The sequence below is a fragment of the Aulonocara stuartgranti genome (assembly GCF_965226115.1).
Source record: "Aulonocara stuartgranti genome assembly, chromosome: 11".
In the NCBI taxonomy this organism is placed as follows: Eukaryota; Metazoa; Chordata; class Actinopteri; order Cichliformes; family Cichlidae; genus Aulonocara; species Aulonocara stuartgranti.
Genome location: NC_138947.1, coordinates 19,076,951 through 19,092,240, shown reverse-complemented (window position 1 = coordinate 19,092,240; position 15,290 = coordinate 19,076,951). Strand labels below are relative to the sequence as shown.

Below are 15,290 nucleotides of genomic sequence, written 5' to 3'. Positions count from 1 at the left end.
TCGCACTTATAAAATAGCCTCTCACTGAGGTTGCAATTATTCTAAAAGAGTAAGCCTCGTCTTCAGATAAGGAAAAAACTCAAATTTGTGCTTCTCGTGTTACAAATGTGCTATTCAGTTTCACAACTGCAACAACAACAAAAGCCTCTTTCCTTCCATGGTGGTGCACATACTGTGGATAACGTCGACTCAGTTTTATGTTGGAAATTCAGACAGAGTTTGTGGTGCAGTGTAGGCTCAGAAATGTACATATCTGCATAATTGGGCAAAAGTCTTTTCTTTACTAGAAAAACGGGAAGTAGGTGCAGCGGTTTACTGAAACATGGAAAACATAAAAGGCAAAAACAGAGTTTTTACAGTGATGTGCAGGAAAATCACTATTTGTTATGAACACCTTCTTTCGTCGACACAGCCTGAACTCTTGCAATGCTTTCTTGTAACTTCTTTCTCGAAGTCTGTAGGTGTAGTTCTCCATGGATCTTGGTGGATGCTTCAACGCTACATTTTGGATTTTGACTAACTTTTGTTCCATTCTCTTGCAAGATAATAATGTTGAGGTTCAGGAAGGCCAATTTCTCAGGTCCTGTTTTGATTGGGGTTTTTATTTTTCTTATTTTTTAAGGACACTACCTTCAGATGCTGGTCATCTACCGTAGATAGGTTTTTCAGGCCTACCGCTTTTTCTTTTGTCCTCCACATATTCAGGTTCCTCAATTTTTACAGACATACTGCACAGGCTGCTGAGATCTGTTAAGTCAGCGGTCCCCAACCCCCGGGCCTCGGACTGGTACCGGTCCGCGAGTTGTTTGGTACCGGGCCGCGAGAGTTGAGGCTCAGGTGTGAAATGTATGGTTTTCAGGGTTTTTATCGGTTTTCAGCGTTAGTTTGTTATCGTTTTTATCGTTTACTCGGTTTTCCTGGGTCTTTTCACGTGTGTTAGGAATAAATCTTTTTTTCTGTACCGGTACTAGTTTTATTTTGTTGTATTTATCCGCGACACCTTAAAGGCCGGTCCGTGAAAATATTGTCGGGCATAAACCGGTCCGTGGTGCAAAAAAGGTTGGGGACTGCTGTGTTAAGTCATCAGCTAATAGACAAAAATACTATTTTATCTGTAAAATTAGGTTATTTTTTGGGATATTTTATAGAGTCAACTAAAGAATTTGGAAACAAGTTAGGCTAGGTAATGATGATCGGTTTTGTCTAAAGACACGATTTGAAATTGGCTTAAAATTTGCTACGTTGTCTGTTATATAGAGACAGCTAAAAGGAGTGAAACAAAAATGAGTGAAAAGCATCCAGTGTCTAAAGAAGGCTTTTGAAAAAATGTAAGAAAGACTAAGGACTTATTGTAAAAGACCGTGTTAGAAAAAAAAATATATAAATAATTCTTGAAAGCAAAATATAAACAAATGGGGGGGTTGGTGGAGTAGTATATGATGAAGCGATAACTAGGCGGTAACTAGGAGAAGTGTTGGCAGTGCATCAATATTTACACTCTCCTGTATGTGACCAGTGACTGCAGTTTATGTTTAGTTCATCTGGTATATTCCCCCTCACTAAATGTAGCTCAAACAGCCAAACCATCACCTGAATCAAACATACTGTAGAGCCTGAAGTTTTACTGTTCACTATAGTGGCCAGTAAAACTTTCAAATGGCTGTGACCGTGTCATAAACAATCCAATAAACTCGCCTATACATTTGCATGGGCTTAACGTCACCAACCGCAGTTCCTCTTGATGACAAACACAATAATAACATGTGTTTGTACACCAGTGAGGAAAAGGGGAACATTGACAGAGCAGAAGCAGCAGCTGATTGCAGTTATGACATTTCTCACACTCGAGGAGAAAAGAGGTCGCATGCTGCTCTGCTCGAATGGCTATATTAGGGTTTTCAAACCCCACATGGGATGAAGCTAGTTGAATAATCGCATAAAGCACAAGGCTACAATTCTGCAAACACTGCACATTTTACTGCCCACAGACTTGTCGAATTTCCCAGAGGAACCCACCCGAGGGATTAATAAAGTTCTATCTTAAGAACCTGAAGACACGACTGTTTCAGCCCTACCACTGTGTTTAATATCCTGTTTTTAGCTCGTATCCCATTGCCACAGGGTCATAGCTAAAATTAAAATATGTTTTAACAAAGCAGTATTTTGTATTTCCCATTTAAAATAGTAACGAATCCAATTTAGCAGCTTGCACAGTAATACTACTGACAACACAGGAGTAGTATAAACTGAATAGTGACAAACATGCTACACCATCCTATGAACCACGCTTTGGGTTTACCCCAGAGCTGCAGAGTGACAGAGGGTATATTAGTGTGACAAACATTACAGAGGATGTGTTTCAAAGAAGTTCTGCCTGTGATGGATTTATTTTCTTTGCAATTTCCTTTGTCTTGTTTGATTTTTGGTTTGCCATTGTTTACTTCGCTACATCTTCACAACAGGAACCAGAAAAGATGCATAAAAGTTGTTTTCTTAACTGAGATAAGAGTTGCCTGCTTTAAAGTGAATCCCTGGAGCGCCTGAATAAATGAACCCTCATGTACTTTGTATTTGCCTACATTAACCGAAGCACTCTCTGATGCACGGCCTCCTGTGCTTCTCAGCTAGAGGATATTAGAGGCAGTGCTGCTTTCTAGTGGCAGAGGAGAATAATGGCCTGATGAACAACAGATTGGATATTGTGTCATAATCCGTGACAAAGTTAATAGGCGTGCTAATATCCTTCTATCAGCAGAATAGATAACTGTGAAGGATGACAAGGGAAGATATCTATTTTGTAATCTGTCACCTTTGTGTGTCGTTTGATGATTTGCGCATGTTAATCATGCTTTGTTTTATTTATTTTATTTTATTTTTTTTGTCCTCCACAACACTTTGGATGTCACAGCGATGAGGAGGCCTCCTATTCAGGTGTCTTTCCTATCATACCCGGTGATGTCATGTCAGTCAAAGAGGTCCTCGACATGGACAACTTCCCTCGGCACAGAACATGGTGAGGCACAAAACAGCTCACAGATCATCTTCATACAGATGTAATTTGTTGAAAAATACTTTTACATTTAAATTATGTTTTAATTTAAATTTGAAATCCTTGCATTTACATTTTAATAATTGTGGATGAACTACTAGACAAGAATGTCTTTATTGAAACGTGTTAATTCTAGTGTCGTAAATATTCAATACTTCCATAAGACGAGTCAAGCTCAGTGAAATGTGTCCTGGGAATTTCAATGGATATCTATCAACAAATGCATATCACCTTGCAGGACGATGCAGTCAATTCATCCTCTTTAAAAAAAAAAAACCAATAACATCCTTGAGGTTCAAAAATGGGACTCAAAAGCATAGAAAGTGAGAGCAACCACATGATCCTTTAAATAGTCCTAGTAGCAGAGGCTCACAAAAACCAGAAGCCTGCATCTGCAAGTCTTGATGCGGGGATTTCTAACGCAGGATGAATCTTCAGTGCATGAAAAAAAGGGCAGCAACCATGGACGAGTCTCTTCACACTGTCAACAAGGCTCCACTTTTTTTTTTTTCCTGAGGACTTCCTTCCTGGATGATCTGTTTATGTCATAAAACCCCTGCCTCTCCGTCACTATCATGCTCTCTCTCCAGTTTATTTGAGGAAGAAGAGTGGGTCAACTTCCACTGACGCTTTGCCCTGCGAGCTAATACAGCACAAGAGCTTTTCTGTCAATAGAGAATCTCAGTAAACAACGGAAATCAGGGTTTTTTCCCTCGTTCTCGTCAGTCTATAAAAGGCCAGCTGGGTCCCTTCATTTGCTGGCTGATGTCATGGACCAAATAAGCAATAACTATTCAACTGCAGTCATGCAGAAGAAGGATATTAGATATGTTTGTATTTTTGTGGTTATAGATAGAAGCAGGGGAGTCTCACATCCTGTGGAGGGATGTAGAGCACAAAGCACTGTTTTATTTGTTAGTCCATAAAACTCTTTTGTTTTTGCTATTTAATTATAATAAATATTTGTTTCCCCATTTATTTAATGTTCATGAAACCCTTCATCACACAAATGCATGAAACTGTAACCAGGATCAAGACTGATGGGATACCACTGATAAACAACTACCGCCACGCTCAAATGACAGCTAATCTAAGATAGGAGTCAGCCGATACTGATGATTGTCTGATAAACTCAAGCTATCGAACATCTTCATTTTTGACTCTGGTTCATTTACAGAGAGTGGGGCAGTGGTTAGCCTTATAGCAAGAAAGCCCTTGGCTTGAATGTGATGGCCTGTGTAGTTTACATGTTCTGCTGTGCCTGCACGAGTACTCCTGGGGGCCCTTGACTTCCTCTCATAGTCCAAACACATGGGTGCTGAGTTAAATAGTGATTATAAGTTGACCACAGGTATGAAAGTGAGGGCAAATGGCCGACTGTTTCTCCGCGCTAGCTCTCCAATAAAATGATGACCTACCCAGTTACTCACTTAACTACCTATGTAGTTAACATCTACAGACTACTGCAGATTAAACCTACTAGTTTGGTTTTTAATTTAAAAGATATTGAATTTTTTTAATCACTTTATGACTCTGAGTATAAGGACTTTGCAAACAGTCTGTGAAAGTAAAGAAACATAAATAAATAAAAAAGGTCTTTTTTTCCACTTATAGAACATATACCACCTACATAGTGCTCTCCTGTCTGGTGCAGTCAGGTCCATTGATAACAGCCTATCTTTGCAGCATCTTTGCAGCAGACGGTTTGGTTTTCAAACAAGTGAAGAGTGAAGGCAGTCTGCCAAAAGGAGCATGAGGTTTTAAAGAAAAAAGGCCTCCATGTGCTCAAGAGGGAATTATAAAACTGGTTTGTGGGTCAATTTGAAAGACATGTTGGTTAATTGTGTTGGACTTCATATACGAAGCAAAAGAATAAATATTCTGGTACTCAAGCTGGACTTTTTTTTTTTTTTTGCCAGAACACATGGTCTTTAACTTAGTAAGTGAATCAGAATATAAGAGGATTTTGCTGATGACATGTATGAACTCTTTTTCTTTCTAAGTGTCTTACGGTCATGTTGCCAGGACAGGATTACTGCTCGGCTGTCATATCTAAAAGTAATCCCAGAATAGAGAGGTTTAGGTCACAGAGAACACACGCTGAGGGATTGTTGCCTCTAGTGACTTGATTTGCTTTACTAAAATCCCTCTTCTGCTCTAGGGGCACCTTGTCCTGTCTGGGTCACGTAGTGTCTGTGTTGCAAGTCAATAGCACTTTCAAATTTAAAGGCTTAGCAGCAGCCAGTTTCCTGTTCTCCAGTCTATCCACAACCTGATTACACTCTTGTGTCAAAAAGGATTTGACATCGCTAGTGTAGACTTCATCATAAGTGCTAAAAATAAAAGATATTTCCTTCTTCAGGCCATGAAAGGAAGCTCTGGCTGGCAAGTGGCCGAAAAAAGTAAATAGACAGATGAACAGAGGTCACAACGAGTATTAAAGTAGCAGATTAGAAATAGTAGAAGACAGTTGCCAAGTAGCAAGAGTGAAAAGAGGGGAAGTCATCGAGGGTGAAATCACACCCTCTTGAAAGACAAAACACAACTGAAAGTAATGAGCCTCAGCTGCAATGATGTAGTCCTGCCAACTTAGCATCTCATTATGTCCCCTCTTCCATATCACCACGACAACCCTCCTATCTCATCAACCAGTGACTATCCATCCACAAACATGCTCAGCTAATGCCGCAGTTTTGTGTCACCTTCAGATTTTAAGACCCAAACCCTACCGCGCAAATTTGCAAGGTCGACTCCCTCTGAAGTGCATCTTGAAACTTCCTTTCTCCTCAGATGTGCTCAGATGAACACAGTGTAGTTGGATAGTTTAGGATGGAGGCTGGAAAAAGCTGAAGATGACTGACCTCTACGGGCCAAAAACGAAACGATGGAAGGATGAAGCTGAAAGCTCTTGAGAACTGGCACACTATTTCCAGACCTCTGCTTTAGCGTTTGCAAGATGGGGGAGCTTAACATTCGATTTGATTTGTGCGGAAACAAATGTGCTAGATCATTCTGTGCTGGCAACTACATGTTCCTATCAGATTCACGTAATGGTCTCTCCAGTATCTTCCCCACATAGGTAAGAAATAAATTATGCAGCTGACTCGTGCATGCCCAGTTTGTCTTGGCAAGAACGTTTTTCCTTTTCTTTGCAGAGACAGGAAAGGTTTTGGAGAAATAATAAACCCATAAACCTCTTCATGCCCACTGACTCGATGTGATCCAGTGGTTCATTCCACTCTAGGCTTAAATCTGAACCCACAGAGATTAAAAGCACCAACACACTTTGCTAAACAAGCCGGTGGCAAAAAATACTAAAAACTGTGCTCGTGTGAATATTTAAGAGTCTTTCTCTCTGCTGTGGCAAATAATTAAGCCCTGGGGTCTGTCAGTCAAAAAATGCTTCAAGATGCACATCCTCTCTACCATGATGAGAGAGGAGTATTCATAATAACTATAATTACATGATAGCATGTTTCAGTATGTATATATCTATTCAAATGGATTAACTGGATGTACATACCGTCAATATGTCATGCAAATGTGCATGGGCTACCAGTAAGGCTTCATTAATTTTTTAAGAGGTGTCTGGTTTGTTTAACAGCTTACAAGGAGATCAGAGCACAGGATCAAGAGCTGAGAGCTGGTGGGGATTAACTTTGTAACTTCACAAACACTTAGATTAACACAAAAGAAGAGACTAATCAAAAGCAAGCCTTGATCCTCTTCCGCTAGTAACGCAAGTTTTCCTACTTAGTGTGTCACCTTTTTGCCCTGAAAAAAAAACAAAAAAAACCCAAAACATTAAATTTGCTTCTTCTGACTGAATATACTATCACAACTGCCTTGCATCTCCATGACAACCAGCCCGATGAAAGGCAAGTCAAGGATGTGACACGGCCGACGACACAGTGTCGCTTTGAACTGTCCACACCTGAAGGATTCCTGAAGAGGTGTTCGTCAGGGTAGAAGCGTTGCATCGTTTTTACAGTGATGTGAATCAGCAGTGGCAGCCGGGCTTGATGTACAACTCATAAATACCGACGCCTCAAAGCCTTTGAACGTGTGCGAGAAGCGTGCTATATGAAATGACAGAAAGCTACAAATTGAGCAGTGAACTAATGACCTCATCAAGGAGCGTTTGAGAAGACAATCTGACGAATATCATAAAACTAGCATTTGACTGTAAATGAAGTGGGACACACTGAAATTGTATTATGGCCCTCTTAAAGTGAAAAAGAAACGCTATTTGGATTCTCTCAAAAGGTAAAGCCATCTATTGCAAAACATGTTTAAAATTTTACCTGCAATTCACGTTTCTGCTGTTACCTCTGATGAATGCTAGGTGTTTTTTTAACATGCTACTCACACCAACAGCACAAACACCTTTGGGAGGTCCAGTTCAGTGAATCTAATTAATGTAGGTGAAGCTTAGCAGACAGGCACCAGCTACATCTCCCTGTGTCAGCATAACTATCGGTCACAGTGCACAAGCCTCAACAGCATCCAAAAGAGAGCTGTAAAAAAAGTATGTAGCTAACAACTTTGGAGCTTTAATGAGAGAAAATTGTTTTTGAAAATTCACTTTTTAAGCAGAATGATCTAAATCATCCTTGGTAAGGACAACCCAGACAGAAAACTCTGTCCACTGCAGTCGAAGTTTGCCTTGGGATTAATTACCCCAGCCTGGAGAGAGAAACACCTACAGAAACTACAGTAATATTAGACCTAAATCTGTTGATCTATTGGATGATTCGAGTTAGTGAGACAACCAAAATGGCAATCTGGCACCTCCTAGTGCAGGGGTGGGCCATTAATTTCCCCAAGAGGCCACACAAGCGACTTGGACTGTTGTGGACTACATCAAGAGGCCACATTAGCATAACTGGTACTCCAAACCAGTCCCAGTGACCCTTTGAGAAAATTAATTGCTCACTACTGTCCTACTGAATGCCCAAACAAGGACACAAGTAGAGTTAATGTAGGCAATAAAGTAAAAAAACAAAGATTTAAAAAAAAAAAAAACCCATCTGGGACCTAGCATGGCATATATAACACATCAAAGCCTGCAGAGGTTATAAAGAAGCTACTGCAGGATGGAGCAATGTAGTAGTAGTGTTGTTTCTTTTCAACAACATTTACAATACTATACTCGGGACAAATCATCCAACATTATGAAACAGCAAATAAATAACCACCAAACAAATTTAAATTACTTCATGGTTTACACCAACAGGGAAATCCTAAAAGAAACCATGGCTGCTGATGAAGAGTATGAGAGAGAGCAGTGGACAATGTTTGGGAATGAGGCGGAGAGGGTGGAAATCGATGTGATCAGGAACCAGCAGTTGTTACGCACTCGTGTTAACAAGATAGCTCTTCGCAAACAGGTACAGTCAAGTATTTGTCTTAAGAATCCCATTATTTTATTCATCAAAAGACTACAAAACTGTTTAGATATTAGCATTTCTGGAGAAAAAGTGCCACAGTTTGTCCACCTTAAATAAATACCGCTTTTCTGATTGGTAGATAACAACCAGAATATTTTTCAGAAAGGTTCCCTCTTGATTACTGTTCCTAATTTTAATATATAATTTTCCATCCTTCCTTGGTCCTCCCGCTTGTTTTAATGACAGCCAAAGCACAGAGACTTGCTATATTTAAAAAATACAGTGTGTTTATCTACAATAAATATTTATAGACATGTTTTCCTTCCATGGATAAATTCACCACTCTGTCTGTACCTCAGGCAGAAATGAAGGCATCTGCCCACATGAGGTACCTGGAGCAACTGAGTCAGAAGGCCCCAGACTTTCCAATCCCTCTGAGGGCTCACACTGTCTGGGAAGGCATGAGTGTGAAACTCTCCTGCACTGTCCAGGGCTGTCCAACCCCAAAGGTGACATGGTGAGTACCCTCATCTCTTTCTACTACTGCATTCTTTATGCTAAAAATGTGCAGTTTCCCCACAAAAATCACAGGACCATGGGCAAAGTTGCATCCTGTGGTGTTAACCTATGATGTCACTTGTCTAGTTTTGTAGATATGCTGTAGAAATGTCTACACTCTCTTGAATATAATACAACCAGATGTGCCTTGCCTTGTGGAGCTGTAAGGGCCAAAAACTACAACTGAAAAATCCAGGAGCATTGCTCTTCCTACAAAATCATGACCAACTTAAGAAAAATAAATACCAATATAAAAATAACAAACCACAAAACTTGTTCTAAGCATTTTACTTGAGAAACTACTTTTTTATACTGTTAACATTATAAATGAACAGTAAGTAAGTTTAATTGCCATAAAACTTGTTCTAATGGCCAGCAAGATGCGACTACTTGGGTTTAAATGAAGAAGCCAGATTGTTTAAAAGTCTGAGGAAAACAGCCCTTTAGCTTTCTTGATGTGTGAACTCGACATTTTGCTGCTGAATTCAGAGACACTGTCACTGATTTCAAATTTCACTGAACGCATCATGATGCTTATTTAATAAATTACGGTTCCCATTACAGTCACTGAGGAGGAAAAAGCAGGGTATGCTTTACGGTGGGTCGACCCTGTAATTGACTACTCTGTGAGCATGCAGTATCCTTCAACTTGGAAAATCCACCCTTTTTAGAAACAGACACACATCACATACATAGCTGGTCTCTGTCTATAACACAAGGTGCAATATCCTGGGGAAATGGGTTCCTATCCTCTGGTCTAGCCATACATATCGATATCTGCATTTGTTCCAGCTGATAAATGAACATTTTAAAAGTAAAGAAGAGACAGGAGAAACATTCGTCAGCATAGCTGGTTCACCATTGAACACTCTGAAACTTCCAGCACAGCAGCTAGAGGACATAAAGAGGAATCCACAATTTGTTATTGTAAAATGTGTATATTTTGAACTGCATTGTCATGTTATCTCATAAATAACTACATATAATAAATATAAGGAATAAGGAAGTCTGTTTATGCTTTAGGTGTTTATGTGTCACGTGTGTTTATGTTATTCACAGCAAATTTTCATGCTGTGAATCATAGTCTAAGGAGCTTGGAAAGAAAAGCGTCTGGACTTCTTTAAGTTGCTTGAAGACGTTTCACCTCTTATCCGAGAAGCTTCTTCAGTTCTAAGGTCAAATGGTGGAGAGTCCCAGATTTAAACCCAGTGGGAGTTTCCCCCCCAAAGAGGGACAAAGGACCCCCTGATGATCCTCTACCTAATCACATGAGCCAAGGTGTGAAAACGGGTGTGGGTCACAATCAGCCAGAGTTTCGGGTGAGTTCATTGTGAAACCTGGCCCCACCCTATCATGTGATTTCCTGAGGTCAGATGGCCCAGGATGTGAGTGGGCGTTAAGGCGTCTGGGACGGGATCTCAAAACTGGATTATAGATGGCAGACAGTTGGTGTCGTAAACCAATGCCTCTGTTCAAAGATGGTCGCTCACAGTGGACATAGATGGCTTCTTTCACTCCTCTTTCAAACCATCTGTCCTCTCTGTCCAAAAATGTGAACATTGGTAGTGACCTTTGTCCTTTAGATGCAGATGGACTGCTGAGTCTTGTCCTGTGGAGGTGGCTCTTCTATGTTATGCCATGCGCTTGTGAAGAGGCTGTTTGGTCTCTCCAATGTAGAAGTCTGGGCATTCCTTGCTGCACTGTACAGCATACACCACATTGTTAAGTTTGTGTTTAAGAGTTTTGTCTTTCGGGTGAACCAGTTTTTGTCTGAGTGTGTTGCTGGGTCTGAAGTACACTAGGTTTAAATCTGGGACTCTCCACCATTTGACCTTAGAACTGAAGAAGCTTCTCGGATGAGAGGTGAAATGTCTTCAAGCAACTTAAAGAAGTCCAGACGCTTTTCTTTCCAAGCTCCTTAGACTACGATGACCTGGATGACTGAGAACCTTCACAGACACATGCTGTGAATCCTTTTTATACATTTATTTTTTATTTAGGTAATAGTAGTTTTCTCAATGAAATATTGATGATTGGTGGCCTAAGGAACAATTGGATTGCCTGAGATCTTGCTCTGCAGGAAAGCAGGAAAAAGACTGTTATCATAGCAGACTTTGAAATCTACTAAAAAACAATTTTTAAGTGACAGGTTTGTTTGTTTTTTGAGCACTTAAAAAACAAAAATCATAAAAAAAGTTTAATGGCACAGCTGACCTAACATCACTAAGTGGAAGGGGAATTTTATTCTGGTATGTTAAACCATTTGTATTTTGGGGTTTGATTGAATCATAGGCATGTAAAAAGGAAAACATGAGACTGAGAATACTGTATATTGTAGACCAGGAACCTGTTACAGCCCACCCATGGCTGTTTTCCTCCATGCTCAGTCCCCCTGTGACTGCTTCTTTAACTGTCCAAAAGTTTCTATTCAATCTGACATGGGGTCATCGGCATAATTGTGTCCCTTTAATTTCATTTGCATAGAGTAAGTTAGAGCAGAATAAACTGTTTAGACTACCTTTTGGGAGAAACTGTGTGTTATATAATCAGAGTTGAAATAATCAGTCTATCAACACACACAAAAACAAACAGGTTTAGAAAATTACTTCTTAAGTCATTTATCAAGCTAGCAAGCATTCTGGTTTTATCTTTGAGTTCTATGATTTGTTGCTTTCTATATTTTATATCCATGCTAACTGAATATCCTTGGTTATTGGGAAGTCAGAGCAAAAACAGAAAGATGAATCTTCTATGAATAAAACAGTCCTTAGTGGCAGCACTACATTGCATCATTATTTAATATGTAATTGATCCAAAATAAACAAAAGGTTACATTAAAAGTCCAAAACTTACTTGCAAAAAACCAAAAAGACCAAGAGCCATGACATTGCTGTGCAGAACCCTGAGCTGAATATTGCACGCAGTATTAATATGAAATAATCTGTGTTAATTCAGGCAATGTGCCAAACTGTCGACTTTGATACCTGAGCTGCTGTGAGACTAGCTGATGAAAAGACTGCGTATGCTTAGTATTCATGAGCTATGAGATCCACACAACCTGTGGCTCATGAGTTTCACTACCCCATATGGGACCCATCAAGCCCAATGAGCTGCCCTCAACAATGCCCAGCACAAGACAGAATAACAGATCAAAGACCCCCTGTAGTCGTCAGACATTCAGCCAAACTAACAATTGATTATGAAAGCTGTGCATGAGTAATTAGTAGGCAGGAGCATAAACCACCCAAGTACAGCCTGTTGTTCATTTACTCTGATATTCAAAAAACAAAAATTATGTACTTTTTCGGCAGGTACAAGGATGGTGAGCCGCTGATAATATCTGACCGACCATGGAATTACAGTCTTCAACAAAAATTTGGTCTCAACACACTGGAGATCAGAAGGTGGGTCACTAGCTCAAATCTCTAATTAAGTCTGGAAAACTGGAATGAATGTGATGGAAGTGTGCAAGATAGGGCACGCAGCAGATTACTTGACCTTGCCACTGACAAATTAGGAATGGAATAAGAAACTGAAGCTACTTGTAGGTAAGATAAGGAAATTAAATGGTGGTGTTATGAGATAAAACGTGCCGGTTCAATTAAGAAGTACATGTGCGTGCTGTGTTGCAGGTTTTTTCTATTACCCAAATCCAGCACATGAAAAGAGGTCACAGCTTTTTCAACATCTCTTGTGGCTTGAAATTCACCCACTTTCAACTCTCACTCACAAACAGATGACATTCTATATCTTCTACAAAGGTGCTCTCCTGATGATGCTGGCGAGTACAAAGTGGTAGCCAAGAGTCTCCTGGGTGAAGCTGTGACCTTTGGAACGCTCGTGGTGAACTGTGAGTGGTTTCTTGTTTCATCTCAAGTCAGCTTTGCTCAAAAACCAGTAGCAAAGATGGAATACAGTACAATTGCCCCCAAAACACTGAAGAGTCTAGTTTCAGTCAGGCTGGCAATGAGACACTGACACAGTAAATTATTTGACTTAGTTTGAACATTTTTCAAACCTGGTTTACACAACTTTTACCTCTTTTGTTGTTAGTTTATCTTTTCCCATTTTCAAATAAAACCTGAGTTCTGGCTTCCTGAGTGCAATTCCTTCGAGATCATACATCGGAAGCATGAAAAAATGAACTTTAGATCTCACACTTCTAACATTTTCAAACTTCCTTATTTTCCCCATAAACATACTTTTCATACACTCAGTGGAAAAGTTTAACCCTCTTTGCTTTAATTATTTAACACAGATTCAACAAGATGCCAGAAATGGTCCAGATTGACCTGATGGCATATGCAATTGTTGCAGATTTGTCAGCTGCAAATCAACGATGCAAATCTCTCTTTCCACCACATCCCAATCTCTACCGGATTGAGATTTAGTGACTGTGGAGGCCAACAGTTAACTCGCAGTTATGTTCAAGAAACTAGTTTGAGATGATCCGAGTTTTGCGACATTATGTGTTAATCTGCTGAAAGCAGTCATCAGATGATGGATACATGTGGTCATGTTGAGTTGGACACAATGCTCAGGTAGGCTGTGGTGTTTAAACAACGCTCAGCTACTACTAAAGAGTCTAAAGTGTGCCAAGAAAATATCCCCCACAGCATCACACCTCTATCCCCAGCTAGAAACACTGATGTAAGGCAGGATGGATTCATGCCTTCACCTTTTATGCCAAATTCTGTCCCTAACATCTGAATGTTGTCTACACATAACAGACAAGTTACCAAAGAACCGATTTTAAATTCAATTTTTAAGCTAGTTCCTCGAGTTAGATACAGTATTTTGGCACCTACAAGGTGATTCAGAAAGAGGTATTAGCTGAAAACGTCTCACCGTGGTATGCAGGATACCCTTAAAAACATTGGGGAAACTGGAGAAGTGTGGTCAAAGCATAAGAAGAACACCACCTAAAACATCTTAAAAAATATTTACTGCAAAAAAACAAAAACAAAACCATAACCTGAAAGAAATATTCTTATAAAGGATTAATTATGAAACCACGATGCACGAGTCAAGACCACTGACATCAGCCATGCAAGGAAATCCTAGCACTTTAAGAACATCTTAAGTTTGCACAAACAGCCTGTAGAAACAAGTGTCTCAACTGCAGCCTGTCCAACTGTCAGCCATGCACCTCTTAGTTTGACAAGTAGAATAAAAGTAGTAAGTGAAACTGAGTTTTTTAAATAATTTTTTACCTTGTTTAACTTTAACTTTATTTTCAGATTAAAGAAGCCCCGCCCCTGACATCCCAGGTGGTTTGGCTAGCCACTGAGAAACTAGAGAAGAAGACGATATTGTGTTTAACTAAAATAAAGTTCAAACGTTGCATACTTAACCAGCACCTCAAGCTTCCATGAATATTTACTTAAACCTCCTTTTACATTGCACCAAGAATGTAGCGCTGGGTTTTTCCTTACAGGCATGTTTTTCTTCATTAGTCCATTTACAGCTAACATAAGTGCATATTTTGAAATCCTGCTATGACAAATAAAGCATTTCATTTATTTTTTATTTTTTTGCTTTATGTTGTTGCACAGATGATCATTAAGGTGCCCAGGGTGCAGATGCTATGCTAGCTAAATTTGACCAAATGTTTGTATCTCCATCCTCCTAATGCCTCAGGTCTCCATGGTGCGGTTTTCTATCCTCATTATCCGAGTCTCTATGTAAATTTGGTGTTTGTAAGAGAACCAGCATCAACGGAAATGATCAGAAAAACAGGTCCCGTTGCAGTGCTCATGCATAATAAATTAAAATGAGACAGTGGGTGTAGCAGTGACTAATAACATCTACAGTGAGCTATACTGCCTCGCAGCAGTGTTACAGAAACTATTTATTTTTTTATTTATTTTTTATTACCTTGACCTACCTGCCCTTTTATGAAAAGGCTTCACTTCCTGAATGCTCAGCTCACTTTAATGACTTTAATGAGACACTTCAAGGCTTCTTCTACATTTCACAGGTATTCTTCAGGCTTTAACACAGCCTTAGGTTAAAGGGAATATTAGATGTGACTTGCATAAATGTGGCATTGCCAGGTTTGATTCGCCTTCTGCTTTATCTTTTCTTGCTTTCTTTCTTTTTTTTAAACATGTTTCTTCTTCAGTCTCACAGTATCATTCACTGCTTTTCTCTCTGTTTTTGACCCTGCCTGCCACTCTCCAATCTGTCCTGCTCTGCCGCCCTGCGATTCAGCATATCAAGGAGCCGTGGCTGGTTCAGAGCGCTTGCAGACCTCCGGTAAGTTTCACACCAGTGCCTAATGAAAAGTGTCC

At 39.8% G+C, this 15,290-nt stretch overlaps 1 protein-coding gene and 1 long non-coding RNA gene across 4 annotated transcripts in view; one reads left to right on the top strand and one right to left on the bottom strand.

Annotated features, from left to right (window-relative positions):
* myom3 (myomesin 3) overlaps positions 1-15,290 on the top strand; it is an 89,877-nt gene that overhangs the window by 24,482 nt on the left and 50,105 nt on the right. For 2 of the 3 annotated variants that reach the window (XM_082551380.1, XM_082551381.1), the window contains 6 exons: positions 2,909-3,013; positions 8,286-8,439; positions 8,799-8,956; positions 12,309-12,401; positions 12,759-12,847; positions 15,211-15,255. In XM_082551380.1, coding sequence (XP_082407506.1) covers positions 2,909-3,013; positions 8,286-8,439; positions 8,799-8,956; positions 12,309-12,401; positions 12,759-12,847; positions 15,211-15,255 — 644 coding nt within the window. Of the gene's footprint in view, positions 1-2,908; positions 3,014-8,285; positions 8,440-8,798; positions 8,957-12,308; positions 12,402-12,758; positions 12,848-15,210; positions 15,256-15,290 lie in introns of those variants that run through there. The other variant, XM_082551382.1, reaches the window with a different exon arrangement.
* The window catches only part of LOC309717128, a 38,832-nt gene that overhangs the window by 19,233 nt on the left and 4,309 nt on the right, over positions 1-15,290 (bottom strand). The gene's annotated exons all lie outside the window — the stretch shown is intronic.